Raw genomic sequence first — 21,574 nt, 5'->3', positions numbered from 1 at the left:
TTTGTAAACTGTTAGGTATTAAACACTTCCCTGGATGCTTATGAAGTAGGCTTTTATTTACCAAATCCACTCAGCAGCTGAAGTTATACAAAAAAAATTACCTTTTCCTTTACAAGAGGAAAAAAATCAATTTTTGTCAGCTTCCTGTCTAGTCAACAAAGAAACATAAAAGAAAGAGAGGACTGACAAGGTTGTTTCCTTTTGCGTCTGGCAAATGTTGCACACTAAAATAATATTTCCTGTCACTACTTTGCTGTACTGTGTTCATGTTCCAACATTTAAATTTTTATTAAAACTGGATTTTCAAATGTCAGTTTTGAAAAATGTGTGTTTGAGAAGATTGTGTCTGTTTTTCATTTGAGCCAGACAAGTAAATTACAGTACATGTGGATAGTACTGATTTTTCCTTGTGACAAGGTTTTAAAAATGCCGGAAGAATTTAGACCAGCCACATTACTAAAAGGGAATTACACAGCTGAAAAGGAAAGAAAAAATGAGCTGTTTGATAATCAGCCTAGCTTAGCCTTTAGTTACTGGTTTTGAGAAAAAAATATCTTTAATAGAAACCTTTATTTACAGTGTATTGTGCATCTAAAATTTCACAGTCCAGTCGTGAGTGGTAATGTTTTCTGGAATGAAGAGTTGATTTGTGTAGAAAGAGCTGGCACTGGAGTATCTGCTAGTATGAATCTTCTGGTGTATTTATGTAAGGACTGAATTCAGAGCAAGTTACAAGGATTAGGGCTCTAGAACTTTAAGGCAATAAAAGCTACACTGATGATTTGCATTGCCATTCTCTGAAGTTCTCTGTGCCCCAGGGCTCCTTAGCAAGACCTGGGTGTGACAGGAGCTGTTACCATCTCAGGTGTGGAAATTTAATGGGATACAAGGTGAGATTTATCTAGTTTCCATCTAGCTTCCCCTTCCTTCCCATCTAAGTTTGCTTTTTAACAGATGAATGAGGAAGATGGCAACATCCCCCAAGAGGTCTGACCCATCCACTTCTTATAAGCCTAATACACACAAATGCTCTCAGTTCTTTTAAGTCATACAAGTAATTTCTAGCATTTGCATGCAAGTGTGATGATAATGCTGCCCATAATCTAGGAGAAGACATGGATTCCTCTCCATAGCTCCTAATTCTCAGAGGAGTGTTTTAATCCATAGATTTAGGCTGGGGTAAAGATCTTCATTGTTCTTTTGGTTGAAGACAAATACAACGAATTTCTAAACCACCATAAACTGTAGATACCCAAGTATGTATGTGAAAGAGAAAGGTTGTTGCTCACCAAGATGAGGTATTTTCCTGATTCTGGCATTGCCTATGCAGGATCTAGAGCCAGCACCTTGCTTCAGGTGTGAGGTGCTGCCTCAGCCATGAGGCATGGTGAGGTTCTTTCAAAGTGGAGTTGTGAACTGGAACAGTGATTTAGAGGTTGCTTCTCAATTATCTCTGAGAATACTGAAATTTACAGGTGGCTCGAGGGTTGGAATTGGGATTAAGGTTTTTTTTTTGTTCTGTTATTTTTTTTTCCTGGGGTTTTTGGTTTTTTTTGTGTTGTGAGTTTTTTTGGTTTTTTGTTTGTTTGTGGTGGTGGTGGTTTTTTTCTCTCTGCTTGTTTTACTTGTCTCTGAACCCTATCTTAAAGGACATCACTTGGACAAGCTCCCAAGTATTGTCATTTAACTGGTGCTCAGAGAGGAGTAAAGAGACCTCTGGGATTATTTGTTTGCAACAGCAAAGGACTGAAAAAGTGCTATTTTGCCTTTTGGTTAGTAATCTTTCTGCTTCTGAGCAGTAGTTGAGTCTTGACTTCTTAACTGAGCAAGGGCTTTTATAAAACTGTGGGCGTTGCATTTAAGATGTGTTATCTCTTGCAAGTTAGGACTCTCCAACAGTCTTGTCCATATCCATCTGAGATTTTTAAATATGCAGTAATGCAATCTGAAACATAACTAGAACTGAGATAAGTGTTTTTCTGGAGTTTGCAGAGTCCTTAGGAGAAAAGATACTGATGTGTCCTGAAGGGAAAACATCTCATAGTCAATGGCATCCTTGATGGGAACAAAGCCAGAACCACTGGCTGGGAGTCCAAACAAATAAATAAATTTCAATTTGTCACAAAAGTTATGAGTTTAACTGAACTGATATTGTAACTTGGAGTTTGAGAAAAGATGCCCAACTGGGTTGTTGGTTGGCAATTTGTTGAAGTATTTGAGAAAAATGCATAGGCTAATCTGCTGGTACTGCTTCCAGCCCAAAACTTTTGGTAGGGTTTCAATGCTCCTAAAAGAGATTCACTTTACAAAATACTCTTCCAATTTTAGGCCTGCCCTGTGATGCTGCAGATTTTAGGTTCAACAACTGTCTTCAACAACTTGCTGAAATATTTCACTAGAGCAATTAAATGCAGCTTTTTTTTTTTTTTTTTTTTTTTTTTTTTTCCCCTGCTGTAGCAGTGGTATTGCCATAGGTATTGCCACTGTTTGGAAGAGCTTTGAGATCTGTGGGAAAGAAAAGTGGGTTTATAAAATTAAATTTTGTGTATAGTTTGGCTGGCTGCTAAGTAAACAAAACACTGCATGCTTCTTAAATCCAGTGTTTGACAAGGATGTTGAACTGCTGTTTCCAGAGTACCAGGAGGTTCTTAAAATGTATTAATTGCTCATTAACAATCACAAGACTCTGTTGAGTCTACTGGCCAGAGTGGGGCTACCACTATTTTACCTGTCTCCTTTTCTCAGTGTTGTTGAGTTAGTGAGCTATTCCCTATCTAGTGTTATGAAGTATGAGCAATGTATTTTAGATTTTTTATATTCATCATTATTGATACATTATTTCATTGTCAGAATTTTTGGAAAGGTTTAACTGCCTCTTAGAAGAAAAGATGACTTCACATGAAATGAACATTTTTTTAAATCAAGAAATCATTGAGACAGCTCTGATAAATTCATGCAATAAAAATTGTGTACAGTCGAGTAAAATTTAACAGCCTGTAAATATCCTGGCTGACAGAGTCCTCCTGGAAAGATTGTAAGGACAAGTTGTATACACCTGAAATATGCCATGAAGGTGAGTGAGGACTTCTCTTAAGATTTGCCTTGCAGAAGCTGTGGCATTTGATGTGTAGAAACAAATCTTAGTAGCAAGGTGCTAGACCTCTTGCAAGACCAGGATGTGTGTTGGGGGTGTTCATGCTGGGCAGGTACAGCTGCAGTTCTAAGGAGTGACTCTGTGCTGAGAACTGGAGAGTGATGTGGAGAGTCCTTGCTGCAGGGACCCCAGATCCACATAAAGCCAGATGGTTTCATACATTGTGCAAAATCAGATTTGGGGAGGGCTAAAAGGTGGGGAACTGGTGATGGGGAGCATCCTCAGGACTAAGATGGAGCAAACAGACACAGTTCATGCATTATATATGACATGGAGGCAGGAGGTCTTCTGGGTAAGGTCCAGCCAAGGCTGAGGGTATTACTTGTACATGAGCTCCAACTCCTCCCCTCGTGTTAGCAGGAAATTAGGAGATGCATAAGCAAAAATGCCATGCTCAGAGCTCATCCAGAGGAAAGCTGTGCTCAGGCCAGTGTGAGTTCAAAACACAGAAGCCTGGATCTGTGCTGGGTTGTACATCACCTGGGTTTCTTTTCTGGGCCTAGGCCTAGAAGTCCAGTTAATCTTCCTGAGCTATTCTCACATTCTTTGCTGTGCATCCCAACCAGGAGGATTTCTCCTCTGTTTATTTAGTCTAGGCAAGGATGATTGAGGAAGAAGCCCTCTGCTTCCCAGCCCTGCACTGGGAGCCTTTACTTGTAAATCTATTTGTTTATGTTGACGTTCATGTTTATCAGCTAAGGGAAGGGAAAGCACCACTCATGGACAAACTGTAAACATTTGCAAAATGGCTTCACTGGCTTCCTGCATATCCCTCCTGAGGCTTCTCCTTTGCATTCAGGTTTACAAAAATGCCTTGAGGAGAGCTGGGATGCTGAAGGGCTGCATTTCCCCTGCAGATTCACTCATTTGATGCTCTCCCTGGAGTAACGGGAGCTTGCAGGGGATAAGGCAAGTACAGGTTATAAAAAGGAAGACAGCAATGGCTTGGCACTGTGTGGGAAAGAGGTGACCTCTTCTTCAGGGCAATGATGGAGATAGTGCTGAGAGGGGGAGCAGCCAGTTTGGGATGAGGAGCAGCACCTGGCTTGCATGATGGGGGAATTATGGAAGGGTCCCACAACTCCACAGCTGCAAGGATGGTCTGGCTGCCTTGGTGGCCCACTGGGGCATGCAGGGTGATTACCACCCCTGTGCTTGGGCTGCTGTACACCAGGTATAAAGCTCTGGGAGAGGGGAGGGTGGCTGGGATGAGCTGCATTGACAGATAGGTTGGTGCCTCCCCCTCCACCTAAGTTTGGTGAAACTGTGTTTTGCGTGCCCCATTTTGGGGCCAGCTGCCACCTACACTGAGCACCTACACTCAGGCTTAACATGGGTACCCTTGTACTTGTGAAGATAGAGGTGTGCACTGAACACCAAAGGCACAGAGGCTGGAGATACCCTGAGACGTTTCTAGAAAGCAATTCAGCCCTGAGGGTGTGGCTTTACAGAGACCAGAGCAAGGAGGCTGCTGCCTGTCCCCCCAGCATCACTGGCCACCACTGGCAGAATCAGCAGGATTCAGGGACACCATTATAATGACACAAGGTGATGTCTGGATCCAGCCTTGCACCTCTGGCTGCTGCTGGAAAGAGTTGTTTGGATCCATCCAGGGAGGCAGCAAGAAATACAGGCTTGCATGATTTGTTGTTGAGACTGCGATTGCTCAGCCTCATGAAAGAGAAACAAGTTTGATGCTTGGTTTCCCTTCAGCTTGTATGCCTAATGACTGCTCGTGTTAGATGCACTAAAATTCAAGTCAGGATGCAGGGTGTTTGGATCTGTGTCATGCAGGACAGGAGCACTTTGCTCTGTATGCTGCAGAGTAGCTGCATATGAGGCAGGTGTTAGGCTTTGTAACAGCCATGGTGGATATGCAAGAGGTTTTCCTGTCCCTCCCTCAGGTTTTTTTTATCTTGAATTTTTTAAGTTTGAAAGATAAGGAATGGGAACTTCTCACCTGTATTGCCTGGATGCAGTTTGCCTGTTCACAAAATAGAAGAGAAGGATGGGGATTGCAGGCAACAATTACCATAAAAGAATGTAGGAAGGGTCATGGCCTTTGAAATGAACTCCTAAAAACACTTGTTACTGAATATCATGAAGTCTTGGAGCATGCTCTGATCCTCAGCTGTCAGTGAAGTAACATCAGTGACTGTGACACCAGAGGGTCACACCTAGCACCCAGAATTTTTTTCTCTTGTTTGAAAATGTAACTGGAAGTGAAGTTCTTAAATTGGAAAAAGCACAAAAGTGGCTGGACTGATATTCACTTGGTAAATACAGTATTCTCTGATTGCTGGAGGCTAAGCAGTATCTATCTGGCAGTCTGTGGGAACAGACCTAGGAGATAATGCTGATGGGAGGCTCTATATTTTAATGATAATGCCATTAGTTAATGTTCACAAACCAGATACCTGCTTTGAGCTGTGCAGAACAGAGCAGTATAAAGTGATATCCTGAAAATTTCCCTAAGTAAGCAAATACCTTGATTGTTGCCAGAACTTCCTGTAAAAGAATGTACTTAGAGGAAACAGTTGCTTTAAATGTCATTTTTGTCCAAATATGGAACAACAGGAATAACTTTATACTTCCTGTTAACTAACTGGAAGCTCCCTGGATTTGCATTACTTTGTGAAAATGATGTTCACATCACCAACAGGAAAGTCATGTTCACAGAGCAGCTTTCAGGGGACTCCCATGACCCTATCTCCAGGACAGACCACTTGGGAATTTGGAAAAGAATGTAAAAAATGAGGTTCCAGCAACAAAACATTTCAGCTCCAGCAATCTGGTATTTTTTTCACCAAGAAAATTACTCTTTTTTAACATCTGTTTAGTGAAGTAGTTTCAACAGAAGCTAATTTACAAAATAAATATTTTCTGGAATAATTACTATTAAGTTTTTCAGAATTAATTAATATTCCCTTGAGTGGCTAATATACTCTGGAGACCTCTGATAAGAATCTGTGGTCTGTCTGCAATTTTTGTATGAACATCCTGTAGGATTCTGGTAATAGGGAAAACAACAACAAAACATTCCCCCACCCCCAGTCAAACAGAAAAAATCCTTTCAAAAATTGCAAATAGCCCCCCATGTCTGAAGATCCATAATGATTTTTTTTTTCCTGATTGCATTCTGTAGAGCTTTTGTTAAAATAAGTTGATTTTCTGAAAATTGTACAAGGCTTTTAAATAAAACTGTATTGTAATTATTGTAATTAGTGTAGTGTAATTAGGTCAAATTTCATCATGCACTACGATATTTCAGACAGTAACTTGCCATTTATTTCAGATTTTGTCTGTATGTTAATTTGGGACTTGCTTAAAGTATCCTTCAGATTATCAGGGATACTTAATTGATGCACTGGCATACCAGTTAGCATGAAGTGCCATGGTTTTCCACTTTGTAGGTTTGTTCCAGAAGATTTTTCATCTGGTCTCAAGGTATCCCTCAAAGATTTACTAGGAGAACAGTTCCACTATGTCAGAGAAATGAGCAGGGACAGCTTCTGCTTCCTTTTGTCCTGCTCATGTACATCAACCTATGGCCAAAGGAGGTCTTCAGAAGAATAATTACTTAATTATACTTATCCAGGCAAGGTTTAAGGGGCCATTGGAGATAATTAGGTTGAACTGATTTCTCTTGTCTTGTCATATCCATTTGGTGCCATTTGAGATTTTTCACACAGGCCAGGCAGATAAGAACCAGGATATAGGGGAGAGCTCTTCCCACCTGGATAGGCAGCTGGAGGCAGGTGGTATCCTGCAGGATATCTTGAACAGCATCTTCTGTGTTCTGTGAATAGCAGTTTTACAGAAAATGGAAATGACACAAGAAGGGCTTTAAATAGCTGTTACATGACTGAAGCTTCCAGTAATTGCTGACTAGAGCTGAACTTAATTGGATGACCTAGAAGGTTAAAGCTGTTAAACCAATAAGCTATCCCTTGGTTCAGGGAATTCCCTGAACAGTCATGGTTGAAGTCTACCCATGATTTGCTGGGAAAAAAAGAATACAAAAGGACATGAAGATAAGCTATCAAGTTCGGGTTTTTTGTTTTTTTGTTTTTTGTTTTTTTTTTTTATGTGGGTGAAAAAGGAGTTGGGAGAGGAGAAAAGACTGGAACTTGCTGACATTATAAAATCATAAAAAGTTCCACTTTGTCTATTATTTATCTGTCCATCTGAAATTGATGGTTTTACAAATGAAATTAGAACTGTTCTCAATTTCTGTTCTCTAAGTCCTAAAAGTGGCATGATGTTTCTTTTCCTCAACCATTCTGAAGGCTGATGTTCAAATCATCAGTCCAGGACAACCAGCTCTGTATCAGCTCCTGTGGGGGACAGAATTCCCACTCTTCAGGTATTTAACCAATGCCAGTCCTTTATCACAGATCAGTGAAGTCTGTCTGTCCACAGCTGCCCTTCAAGTGCTTCCCCTGCAGTACTTGATGCGAGTACTCGCTATGAAGTTTCCATTCTAGTTACCAATTAAGACTATTTGCCATAAAAAGTGATAGTTTTTATGATTCCCTTAAAGCTCATGTTAATAGTTTATAAATTTGAAGTCAAGTTCTCTGTTTAGGCACTGCACTTCAACTGATTGTGGTTCTGGGTGAGAATAATGGGGCTATAACCCTCTACATTGCTTTAGTTCCAATTTCAGTTTGAACTAACTTCTGATTGAAGTTCAAATACCAGTTCAAATACTAATGGAGACAGACTATGATCTTTAAACATTGTTACCTTTGTACATTTTAGTCAGAAATGGGTGAGTTTGTCTGGAAGTAAGTGACTTGATAGAATATTTGACTTCAGGACTGCCAAAATAAATAATTAAGCCATATTCTAATAACAAAATAGTCAAGAATAAAATATTAAGAATAATGAAATTGCTTTAAAAAAATTCTGATGCATTTTCCAGAAATATTTAAATGGTACAGTGTGACTTTTCTGATGTTTCATCATTTGTTATGGGCTAAAGAAGTAAAAACCTGGGCTCAAAGGAGTTGCCTTCCTGATAGCTACTTCCTTGAATTTTAAACACATGGGTGTTCAGTGCAGCGAGGGGCTTTGAATCCACTCTTCAGCTTGTGGATGAGTAACCATTTTCCAGCTGGTGCTTAGAAGATCTCCTGTCACACTTGAACATCTCTTGTGGAGGCAGAAGGAGAGCAAGTGGAAATGCCTTTATACTTCGGTGCTTTGGGACTCTAATTAAGGAGGGAAGATGTTCGGGTCCCCGATTCTGATCTAATAAGATTTCAGTGTGCCATGTGGAATGAAATTATTTCAATGAGGAAGAGGGGGTCAGTATTGCCTTTGAAGTGCTCCACAGCACAGGAGGTTTCCTCCACTTCTGAAAGGAGTGGGCTCAGCCCCTCTGAGGCAAGAAGACAGCATATGGCAGAGCAGCTCTTACCCCTGGGTTAAATGCTGAAGGCAAAGCTGTGCTTTGAGAGAGAGTGACTTTGAGGTTTTGTGGTTGTGGGGTTTTTGTTGTTGTTTGGTTGGTTTGTTGGTTCGTTGGTTGTTTTTTTGGTATTTTTTTGAAATCAGGGCGTAGAAGAATGATGAACTTAAACTGAGCAATCATTGTGCTTTGCCAACAGGTTTATAAATAGGTTTTAAAGCTCTCCTTTAGGCAGGACTATTTTTTATTTTCCCTCACAGAGTTCCTGTCAACTGTTAAATCAATACATTACTTTACCTTTCAAAAACAATGTTTGAAAAGGTACATGTAGCTAATATACCTCTTACTACTACTCTGTACCTTGCTACTGTTGTCTAAGCAAAACTAGAAGTTTGCAAGTTTTTCATTCATGGGCTTTGTAATCTATGAAAGTTCTTGTTTCTTGCAAATTACAGTTTTTGTCCTTTTGTTTAAATAAAGTATGGTCAGATATAGAAACAATGAATCTGTTCATCCTGGTATGTTTATCTTAGAAAAAAAAAAAAGATTTTGTTCTGTTCAAGTGTAGACATCTGTTTCCATAATCTGAAGTAAATCTGGTATAACAAAGGTAAATAGATAAATTTTGCTAGCTTGCTAAGGGAGTTTGGATTTTTTTGTTATCCTCTTTATTCTAAGTGTAAATCAGGAATTTTAGCAACACTTTTTTGTTTTTTTTTCATATTAATAAACTGCAAAATCAGTTAAGATTGAGGTCAGCTAGAATATAGGAGTGATTTCCTCTAATGGTGCTTTACATACAAAAAGCAGTTCAGCTAACTCAGTGGAGTTATTTCTAAATAACTAAGAATAGTATTACAGCCAGGGAGCTATCCTGACATTCTGAGGAGAGAAGAAAATATGAACGGAATGCTACATAAGTGTCCTGCAGCTGGCATCACCTTCCTATTCCTGTATTTGGTGGGATGTGAAACTGACAACTTCTATTGATCCAGCTTTCGTGTCAGCTACATGAGTTGTATATATATGCCTGTAGGTGGAAATACAGGGTCTGCTATGTAAGGATAAAACTCCCTTGGCATTCCCCATTGTGATTAGGTTAGTGTAAGGGTAGAAGGCATGGACTGTGTGGAGGAGGGAGATTCATACTTAAAGCTGTCACTGTAAAAGAGCCAACCCTGTCCTGTTGCCATAGCCATTGCTGGCGTTTGACCTGGGAGCTTGTATTGGGTTTCATTTCCAACTGAGGTTTGAACTAAAGAAATATGGAGTGGGAAATCTTCGATGTTTCATCAGAAAACATGATCACTTTAAACGCCCTGTCTAAGCAGAGTATGTAATTTTATAATGAATGAATCATGAGATGAAATAGTTATGACAGTTTTTACCAGTTGAGGCATTTCATCTGTGAATTAGAAACGTTGTGAATAGTCAGAGTGTTTTGGTATCTGTGCTAATTTCACCAGTCACCTGTTGACAGGATTTTCATTTGAAGGACACCATGTTTTGGGTGGGAAAAGTGACTGTATTCCTTGGAATAAGATTTTCAGCATGATCAGAGTTAAGTAAATGGTGAGAATTTTATTAAATTCCTACCTTACGCGTGTGCTTTACAGTCTAAACCAAAGTCAGTTCATACCTAAGTAATTAGCCTTATCTGGCAGCCAGCACAGTGACTGACACTCAGCAAGCAGAAGCACTCTGAGGTGAAGCTGTGGGAAGGAGAACTACGTTTTGTCTTGAAAAATGAACTTCTGTAAGAGAGAGGAACGTCCAAGAACTGGCTTGGCCTTTGTATTTTTTTTTTTTTTTTTTTTTTTTGAGATTTCTGCAGCCTCCAGAAATGGTGCATGTCCAAATACGGCAGTCGTCTCCCTCCTCGGCTGCTCAGCTGGCTGCTTGCATCGTTCCTCTGTGAGTTCCAAGCAGTAGGCTTTAAATGCCAGGAAAGTAGCTGGACATGGAAAAACAGGGCAAAACGCAGTGAAAATCTGTAGCTATGATCCGACAGATGTCTTACAGGCTGCCTTGCAGAGCAGTTCCTTCCATCTGCTACAGCAACTTTTAGCAACCTTCTTAGCTCTGTCACTGATAGGGCTTTGTGCTCCTCAGGCTTGGTATGTATGTGCTAGATGGAAGTTTAGAGGTCTGGGTTGGGATGTCCATTCATTAGCAGCACTTTTTTTGGAACTATATGTTAATATGATAGTAAATGAATCGCTGTCCTTTAGGCAGTCAGCACGTTCATACGTGCGATGTTGGAGGGATGTAATATTTTTATAGTTTAATACACTAGTGTGATTCACTGAGCTTATCAGCTGCAGACAGTCTGGGAGAATGAAATAGAACGGAAATGCTTGTCAAAAAATGAAGCAATTTGTATTGCTAAAATGAGCTTCTGCTGCTGGCCTGACTGATATTCTGTGGGAGGAGTAAGATAAAAAGAATATTGTATGAGAGGCTGGCCTGTGATGCAAGGAAGCTATGGCTATTTGAAAACTGCTAACCTACTCTGCAAAGTAGGTGAGTTATCACAGTGCACCTTGATAAAATATTTGGATTAATGTGTAATTGGCTCTTAGACAAGGGATAAGCAGCCTGCATTTTCATACCTACCCACCCCCCCCCCCCAAGTTATGCTTCCTGCCCAGCACCATTCCTTCTCTCTTTTTGTCACTTAGAGAACAGCAGCTATTGCTCCAAGCTCCTTGCAGTTTCTGGGGAAGGCATTGTTTCAAAGAGGATGTCTGAAAGATAGGACAAAACTATTTCTCTCCATCTGTCCCATTATCTCTAGTCTAGTGGTGGGAAATCATGAACTGGATTCTTCATATCATGAGAGTGATATAAAATCATGAAAGTTTAGAAGTAAGCAGTAATTTGCACAGTTTCAGCTCACTTACCTTGTGATTCTTATATTTATTCCATCAGAGTGAAGTTTCCCACTTACATCTTGATTCTGTAAAGTTCTTAAATAATCCTAAATGAGTACCAGAAATGCAGATCTCCTTGTCCACTGACTGAAAGATACTCAACTGAATTTCTAACAATTTCTAAGGAATTAAAAGCTATTGTTATTCTCTGTCCTGTTCTCTCTGTAACCTCTAGCCCTCTGTTTGATCCTCTGTATTTTCTTTTCTCTCCATGTCCCTCTTGTTCTCCTACATAGCCCATACTCCTTACTGCCCATTTCAGTCTCTACTGCTTAGTCCTCCAAGGTGTGCTTTGTCTCTATTGAAAGCAAACATCCAGAATAGGTGAGATCAGTCCCAGCACAGAAGGGATGCTGCTTGCACCCTGTTGCTTTCCATTGAATAAGGGGAGACCGCAATGAGTATCAGAGAAATTTCCACGTACTCTGGGTTAGGTGAACCCAGACCCTGATTTCTGTACCTGCTGTAACCATCTTCCTCTCTCCCAGTGTCTCATTACTTAAATTTTCCATTGACCTTAAACTGACTTTTTTCCAGTCTTTCCCTCCCATTTCTCCAGAGGAGAAGGGCAAAAAGCTCTTACTGGGAAAAAGCACACACTTCCTCCTTGTATATGCAGATTGTCCTCACAACCCTCAGATTCAAGAATGCATTTTCATAGCTGAGGGTAATGCTGTGTAATAGTGGCTGTCACTGTTGGCCAACCTTCCATCCACTTGCAAAGGTTCCAGATAGTGATAGTAGGAGATGATGCTACTGTAAAATAAACACAGAGTTTTGTAGGGCAGGTGGCCTGTTCTGGCATAGCAGGCTAAAACAGTTGCCTGCAAATCAGAATTTTTGCAGCTGTGCTGCCTGGTGCTCAGTACCTTGCCTTTGCTTATTTTAATCTGAGGCTTAAGAAACAGGAAAAATTGAGTATATTGACTTTTTTGGGAGAGAGCACAAAAAGAGACCCAAAAGCACAAGCCCATTCTTCTGGTCTTGCTAAATTTAAGAACAAATCCCAACTGAAGAATGAATAAGAACATACTTTTTTCTTTCTTTTTTTTTTCTTTCTTTCTCTCTAAAACAGTTCATGTTAAACAACAAGCTGAAGGAACTTTGCAGGGATTAACTTGAAAACAGATGTTTATAACGGTTCAATGAGGTATTTTAATTACATTCCCAGATGCAATTTAAACAGACTTCTTCTGAATTTAAGGGATGTGTTGATAAAACTGATAACATTCTACATGATGCTGGGGGAGGAAGTATGAGCCGCAAGCATGCGTCCTCCAGCTGTGGTCTCATCAGGTCTAAAAAACTAAGAGAGGTCACACTGGGTCACTTCTTGCAATGGGAGGCACAATATTTTTCCAGGCAGAACCATGTACCACAAAGAGTAAAGTGCCTTGTTCAGAGGGTAGTATTTTTTCCTCATGGTTAGCCATCAGTTGGTGGTGTAGCATGTGTTGGCATCATTTTCAGATCTTGCCTCTTTCTGCAGCATACTCATTCTAGTCAGTATTAATTTTTGTCTTCCTTTATAATATTTGATGGTAAAATAACTGTAACGATGTAAGAGAAAAAGAGGAATATTTTTGCTATATGTGAATATGGAGAAAGTTTGACTTCAAACAAATTCAGCAGCTCTTACCTATAAAAAAAGGTCTCAGCAAAATCAGCAGATACTTCAGGAGCTGTATTACCGTTTTTTTGGACATCCTTTAATAATTTTACTTTCAGTATTAAATGCCTGTTTCTTCTTGATGCTTTATTTCAAAAGAAAATTTATTTACCAAGTAAAAATGTTATTGTATTATTTAAATGTCTGGAGTAATGATGTTTATTGGTCTTGTTGGAAGTTTTCCAAAGTCAAAATGGATTAGGTACACTTGGTACTTATTTCCCAGAAGAACTGAGGTCACCCCAGAACCCACAGGTGTGGTAGGACAGTCTCCCAGCATCATGCATGCTGAGAGCGTCCCTGGCTGCTTCCTGATAACAGCTTAACTGAGCTGCTGAAAGATCTCGTGTGTGTTGTTCTAGTGGAAAATAATTCAGACTGGTTATGTTTTTACACATTTTCGGTGCATTATCCTGCTGCAATGAATTTGCTTTTACTGCATGGAAGATTTCATAAGGATACTTACAGCTTGGCATTATAGAGGGAGAGAAATAAAGATCAGTTGAAATGTGGTACATATAAGAAATAGGACCATAACCCTAGAGTTGTAGGTGTATTCTGTAAAAATGAGTTGTTTTTTAAAGGGTGGCCCAAAAGACAGTGATTTATCAGTAACATGATAGTTCTCTATGGTTAAAAGCTATAGCAAGTTGTTTCATCTTTTACAACGCCACCTTTTATTGCACTGTGACTGAGACCAGAAGTGTACTTCTATATAAAGATGATGGAGTATGACTGAATTTAAGCAAACATTCCCTATGTTGACAAGCCTTCCAGTCAGCGTGGTTCTGCTGACATTCCTGGCTTGTTGCAGTATGTTCTGTCCTAGTTCAGACAACTAATTCTTAATTCCTCTTTTATTTTCAGGGTTGTTCTGGCTGTGGAAAATGTGACTGCAGTGGAGTAAAAGGGCAAAAGGTAAGTCAGCTCTCTTCTCCTCATTATCTTGCTTATTTAAACCTCATGGTATAGAACCTACTGAGAGGCAGGTAAGCCATTGGTTTCAGTGCACACATGCACTGCCATGGGGCATTGCCAAGACCAAGCCACAAGCCCTTCTTCAGGTTTGCCAAAAAGCAGAGAGCTCAATGTCTGCAGCAGCAGAGGGAAGGAGGGAGGCCTGGGGTGGGAAATAGCCAAGTTCCTTCACTGCAGGGTGAAGCTTCAAGCTCAGTGCCTGGCTGTGCCCTCCCTCTTTCCCCCTTGAGTAGGATGCTGGCCCAGTACTTTTCACCTTTCCTACACCTCACCGCCAGTGTTTTCAGTGGGTAGTGGCATCCTGACCACTTCTGGAAGTGATGTGAGCAGTTGAGATGAGATGAACTCCCCCCAGCATATGCTGTGCAGATTGCTCCCCAGGAAAGCTGTGATGCATCGTGAGCAATGTACCCCAACCTGGTTTAGCCCTCAGAGGCAATGACCTGCAATAGGAGGGAGGTTAATAATCAACTTAAATGCAAAAAAAGTGTTGCAGGTCGAGAATAGAAAAAACATATTTAAAAGTTTTTGACAGAACCTTGCAAATGAGTTTTAAAGCTCCCCTTCAGCTGTCCAAACTTCTGGTGTATGAAACAGAAAAGGCACATTAAAGGGTTCTTTTAAAGTAGTGAAAAAAAAGTATAGCATGCTTAAGCATTTCATGAATTACCCCTGTAAATTACCTGCTTTTGTAAATATAGTAGACATTAAATCACTCCCCTTTTCCAGTTTTGCTGTAGAGATTTTAATCTACAGTGTGTTCTGCTATGCGTGCACTTTGTACAATATAAATGAGTGTAAACCAAAGGTTACAAATGGGAACATTTTTCGAGGTAAGATTTTTACTTCACCCTCAGGAATTCTTAGAAGAGGTTTGAATTTTATTGATTTTTGTTTTGAAGTGTTTGGTTTGTGGTGGTGGTTTTTTTGTTGATTTTTTAAAAATAAATACGCAGCTGGTGTTCTACATTGTCTCACATGTGATAGCTACATATTTACAGATGAGGGTTTTAGTAATGTCATTGGCTTTTCTTTGGTGTTTCCCAGAAAAGGAATATAAATTACTTAATGGGAGACCCAAGCAAAGATAGTTTTCTTTGTAACAGAACATAGATTAATTTATGAGAGAGGTGAAAAGTGTCAAGGTTCAAAACATCTTTTAGATGAAGTCTTCTTTTTTAATGTTCCATTAATATCTGTTTAATTCCCAATTTAAGATTTGGGAATAGTTCAGAACTCTGAATATATCCCTTGATGTTTTGATCTTGTTTGTCCTATCAAGTATAAATCAATCACTGTAGGATGAGGTAGATATTAGGGTTATTACTCTCTTGTTGAAATACTTCAGTTTTCTGTTCATAGAGCAGGCCAGCATCTTGTAGCTAGATCACTTTAGAAAGTGATAGTTTTGGTAAAAAAAGTTGTATTAAATTTCACATTTTATTTATTTCCAGCTTCAATCCTGATTCTCTTCACAAGACCTCTTGTTGGCGTTTTTCGTTTGCATATTCCAATGTCTCAAAAAGTTTTCTTTGAAAGAAACAGGTGCTTGTATAGTATGATAGAATCCAAAATTAGCTCAAATAATGTAGCTTATTTAAAAATATAGAAGATAGTAAAATACCAGTCCATATTACGAGGAGTTGTACTAAATTCTAGGTCTTATACAAAGTTGTCCAGCTAGTCAGGGTACTCTACAGTCTTCCTATTAGGTTCCATCACAAACTTCTCTGACTTTAAACATGTGTAGTGAAATATTTACATTCTTTTAGACTGTGTAGGAAATGTAATTATTTTTATTAGGAACATCTAGACAGGTGAATGATTTTACCTATGAAACAACATACAGGAAAAGCCTTTGAAGGTCTTTTGGAATGCATTTAAAAGTAGCTTGATTCAGATCAGTAAACAGCAATGCTTGCTCATTATGTTAATACTCCGAGGCTTTCAAATGTGTATTAGGTTTTTGAACAGAAAACTGAGTTTTATTTAAAAGCATCTCTCCTCTGTCCTTGTTTCAGCCTAGTGCAGCTTTTTGTATTAATTCAATGCCTGTCTAGAATAAGGACTGAATAGATATTAGCAAATGCTAATGGAATTATTCTAATGGGTATTAGAAAAACCTTCTTCACAGAAAGAGTGGTTAAACATTGGGACTGGCTGCCCAGGGAAGTGGTGGAGGTGCCATCCCTGGAGGTGTTTAAAGATGTGTAGATGAGGTGCTACAGTGGATTTTTTAGTGATTAGGGGTTGTAGAGCAGACAGACTTGATCTTAAAGGTCTTTCCCAACCTTGATGGTTCTATGATTCTGTGACAGCAAGCCACCAGTCCCAGGCCTGAAGACAGAAGTCAGTGAGGGAAAGCTAAGGAAGCATCCTTCCTCCTTGCCTCTGCAATGTTGTTAGAAATGGTCCTTTCAACCAATGCATTTGGATTTGAAACATGTGCCTGCTAAATATGGTTCCCTTCGAGGCACACATCAGTAATGGTGCCTTTTTACCTCAGAGATCAGTGAATGCTGCTTAATCAGAGAAGGACTAATTAGAAAGACTGATCTGAGGCAAGATGCAGGCCAGAAGAGGCCTGCCATGACTCTCTGGCACACCAGGGTAGAGAGCATCTGCTCTTTGCTTCTCACGTAGCCACTGGCATAGGAAATATGTATTTATTCTGCCCTGCACCATCCACAGCCAACATGTTGTCCATGCTGGAAACACTTTTAGTCTGGCTTCCATGTTGTCTAGAAGTGCACAAATGTTGAAGGCCTTTTCCAATACACCCACACTCCTCAGCAATGTAACCACACCAGTTTACTGCCGTGGGAGCTTCGGAAGCTGCGGAAGTGGGTGCTGGGTTTGCCCTTTAGTGCCTTAATTATTAACATCTGGAGGCATGTTTCCTTCTGTCATGTGGGAAGAAGTTTCAGAAACTACTATTTGAATCTGGAGTCTAATTAAAATACATTTGGCCAAATAATCATATTAATGATCTCACCACAAAATGTACTGAAAGTAGTATTTGACTTAAAAGCTGTGAAATGCCCAAGAAATATTACCCAACAGAATTTCAGGAATGGAAGAATAAATTATGTTGCCATATTTTTCTATCTCATTTGAGAATCTTTTCATCAGTATGACCATTTGGATGTCCATATATAGAATACATTCAATATGTTCTCTCAGAGACTCTTTCCATCATAATTACATCTCTATGCCAAACTCCTTTAAAATGACTCATACTTTATCAAGGGCATGTAATTGACAAAGTCTAAGGGTTTTCATCCGTTTCAGAAGACTTTGGGAAGCAAGTGTAAATGCAACAGATGGCTCTTATCCTATAAAGGTTTTATTATTACACTGAACAGCAGACTATTATTTTAAGCTATGTAATGTCAAGTATCATTTATTTGCCAAACAAAAGATGCAGAACTTTTAGGAAAACATAATACAGCTTGCCATTAGGTAGATTAGCCTAAAACATCTTTATTTGTTTCCTCTTTCCACTTATTACTTGGTTTTCTGCAAAATAACTGGCTGTTCTTTCTAAACTCACCAAAGTGTGAGATCTGTTTAAACTGATTAGAGTTTTGAACGCTTGCCTACATTTTATTGGGTTACTCAGATGCAGACAGAAGCTCTGGTTTCTCTTTTATGCCTACCTAGATTTTGAGAACAATCTCAAGCAGCTGTGGAGATAAGAAGCACTGGCCATTAATGTGTGTAGAAAAAGCATATTAAGCATTTAATTACCATTTAGAACAAAGACTGTACAGAGCCAAGTAAAATTCTCCATGCACTGACTTTTTCCAAGAATGTTCATTCTCTCATTCATGCCCATTGACACTCATTTTACTCCACATCAGAAGCATGTATAAATGGAGGCAACAGTGGAACTTTGCTGTAAGTAATACAGAGTGATTAATCTTCTAAGACTTACCAGTTAGAGTATATTGAAGTACATTGAATCCTCATTCTTTAAAATAAATATCTTAGATTCCCTTGTCTCACTCAGCATTACCTGTTGAAAGCTGAAGTAACAGGAATATTGAACATGATTTCACCATTGCACATGAAGTATTGAACTTCAAAAAAAAAAAATCCCTGCTAGGGTATTTTGAAAGAAAACAAAAAAATAAGAATAGAATTAAATCTTACGTAATTGCTGGTTTTGACCTTTTTTTGGTTTGCGATTTGAGAAAATTCAAACCAATTGTTTTATACTGGCATATTTTTGTTAGCTTAATTCTGAGACTGTATCCATATTATTATGCCTACATAAAAATACATAAAATTTCTCCTTTCCCTTAATGGGTGCATTGTCCCCATGTGGATTAGCCATGCTGCAGAAGTACTCGAACTGGCTTTCTTGGGATATTTCAGGTATGGAAGTCAAGTATCTCTGTTTACTGGCTTAGGCTGACAGTCACTGGGACATTTCTGCACCACCACTCCACCACCTCCCCATCAAAAGGAGCAGTGATCAGTCTTTTCTCCCCTGTGCACTCCTTCAGTCTTAAAAGTCACACATGGTTTTGCTAAACAACCCGATCTACTGGGATGTGTCCCTGCCCATGGCAGGGATGTTGGAATTAAGTGTTCTTGAATGTCTCTTCCATCCCATAACATTCCATGATTCTGTGGTTTTCTCTGTGTAATGAAAAGTTGATTGTTCCAGTGGAGTGTGCCCCTGTATATTTGTTTTCTTTTGATTTTTTTAAAGGTTTACCAAATGGGAAGTCCTTCAAGGCTGCTTCTGTTATTTGGTATCAAAAGATAGGACAAACATTTTTTGTGATATTGATAAATTAAAACAATATAAACCCTCTTGTTGGAGAGAAGCTCCAGCAGTCAGTCAGTCAGTGGGAAGATCACTATCAGGTACTTCTGAGTTTCCTTTATGGTATAGCAGAAGGCAACAAGTCAGTTGCTTCAGTGGAAAAAATCAGTAAACACTACAGTTTTGCTTTTCATGTTCAACCTATATTAGCAGCATCAAGACTTTAATTTTCCAGGGTGTTGGTTTTTTACATTTTTCATTGGCATATTTGGTTTTAATAAGTTCTTCCTTAGTTTTGTTCAGTGCTTCTGTTTAAGTGGCTGCTGTAGGAACTTAACTCACATACAGCACCTGCTCATGCCCAAGTTGGAAAAACTATGAACTGAGGACAGTAAGGAAACCACAGCTAAATAATATACCCTGGAGATATTGTCAAAATGTTGACAAAAGGGGTTACAAGGAAATGTGGGAGGAAATACTGTGCCTGCAGTCAGAATATGCCTAATAAAATGAAATAATCTAATAATCTAATAATTTCTGTAAGGGGGAATAAGGAAACTACAAAACAAACAAACAAACCAACCAACCAACCGAAAAAAAAAAAAAAAACAAACCGCAAAAAAACCCCCCAAAAAACCCCAAGCAAAGATGCTGGTCAGCTGCAGATCCTATATTGTACAAGGAGACTTATCATTCTTAACTATTATTGAAAATCAGGCCATTGTCACAATGTTTATGTCAATTCTTCACTGACTGTAGTATGTTTTCATTCATTTACCCTTGCCTCAGAGAAAAATAATACTTTTAATTCAAATCAAGGGAAAAGAAATTCTATGTTTCATAAACAGAGTGCACAGCTAAACCTGCTACTTTTGAAAATAATCAGACATCAAACGATTTTGGATAATATTGAGTGGGATACCCTAAGTATTGAAAGTTTTTTACAGTGTCCCAACTGTCAGACCAAACTGCTAAAGGGGAATCTGGAGCCATCAGATTTTCTTAGTTTAAAGTAGTCATTGGAACCATTTGTCCCATTTGTCCAAATGGGACTCAAATGTCTCTAGCAGCTTTTCCTATATTAAGGTATTTTTTTGCACTCAATACATCTATGTTTAATACAAACCAGTGGATTACACTGATTAATTTATCTGTAGGGAAAGAAAGATATAAAAGCAGATATCCCAATGATACTGTGTAATGGGGTAGGCTCATATTTAGTTTTCAGAGCTGACTTCTTAAGGTTTTCACAAAGTAGTAATTCAGTTGGTACAATGTAGGCTTTTAAACAGCTTTTGCCAGATGGGTATCTTTGATTGCAAAGGTGGTGATACAATAGGCTCAGGCATTTCTTCATGGAATAAAACATGCTCTCTAGTTTCAGGAAGTTTGTTTTACGTTGTGCAAATGCTGTTAGTGTATGTCTTCATTATCATAGAATAATTTGAGTTGGAAGGGTCCTCTAAAGGTCATCTAGTCCAACCCCCCTGCAGTAAGCAGGGACATCCTCAACTAGATCAGGTTGCTCAGAGCCCCATCAAGCCTCACCTTGAATATCTCCAGGGATGAGACCTCAACAACCTCCCTGGGCAACCTGTTCCATTTTTCCACCACCTTTATGGTAAATAATTTTTTCCTAATATCCAATCTAAATCTACTTTTCTCTAATTTAGAACTATTGCCTTTTGTCCTGTCACTACAAGCCCTTCTAAACATCCATCTCCAGCCTTCCTGTAAGCCTTCTTCATGTACTGGAAGGTCACTGTTAGGTCTACCTGGAGCCTTCTCTTCTCCAGGCTGAACAACCCCAGCTCCCTCAGCCTCTCTTCATAGGAGATGAAGGCTTCTTTAAATTCTAGAAACTGCCATTCAATTTAGATTGTGTTTTCTGGGGATCTCAGACCAAACCAGCCATTATAATTGAAGGTTCTGTGATATGTCAGTTCTCACACAAGAATTCAATACTTAATACATAAAATAATCGTTCTCTGCCTACTTTTCTTCATGGCAGTATTCACAAGAAGGAACCTGGGCAGCTGAATAAAATGCTAGTCCCCTTAAATCACTTTCTAGTCTTTCTAGCAAGTGATTGCTTTCTAGAGCAAATGTGGTTTGAGTGGGTTTTTTTAATCTCATACTAGTGGTAGTTAGTAATTTGCTCTTCTTTGCCCAGCTACCTCCCATTTCAGGTTTTAGACCTCTGTTTTCAGTGAGAGGTCATAACTTATACTGGTCATTGCAAACATCCAGACATATTATGTTGGCTTTCAGAAAAGCAGATCTGAATTCTTGAAGTTTGGATTTCATTAGGAAGGGTAAAAGGCCAAATTGGATACAAAATTCTCAAAAGCACTTCCAGCAGTAGCAGTAGTAAAACTTTTAACCACCAATATGCCTCGAAGGAGACAGAACACTAAGGAGCAGCAAGAAAGTTGGATTTTCAAAAAGGAAACCTGAAGTAGTTGCTAAAAGTGATAGTGGAGTATTTTACCATGCAAGCAAGGGCCTAACCAGATGGAGAAGATTTTTAGTTTAGACAAGAAAGAAGCTTAATGTCACAAAAGTAACAACAGCTGAGAAAGCATTTTAAAGAGATGCTAAAAAGGATTTACATTTCCTTTCAGGTAAGGATACCACCTGAGAAAGT

At 39.1% G+C, this 21,574-nt stretch overlaps 1 protein-coding gene across 2 annotated transcripts in view; it reads left to right on the top strand.

Moving 5' to 3' along the window:
• The window catches only part of COL4A1 (collagen type IV alpha 1 chain), a 128,010-nt gene that overhangs the window by 40,747 nt on the left and 65,689 nt on the right, over window positions 1-21,574 (top strand). For both annotated transcript variants that reach the window (XM_071743138.1, XM_071743148.1), the window contains exon 2: window positions 14,040-14,090. In XM_071743138.1, the coding sequence (XP_071599239.1) occupies window positions 14,040-14,090 (51 nt within the window). The remainder of the gene's footprint in view (window positions 1-14,039; window positions 14,091-21,574) is intronic.

This window comes from Heliangelus exortis, chromosome 1 (assembly GCF_036169615.1).
Source record: "Heliangelus exortis chromosome 1, bHelExo1.hap1, whole genome shotgun sequence".
NCBI lineage: Eukaryota > Metazoa > Chordata > Aves > Apodiformes > Trochilidae > Heliangelus > Heliangelus exortis.
This window is presented reverse-complemented; position numbering and strand designations above follow the sequence as displayed.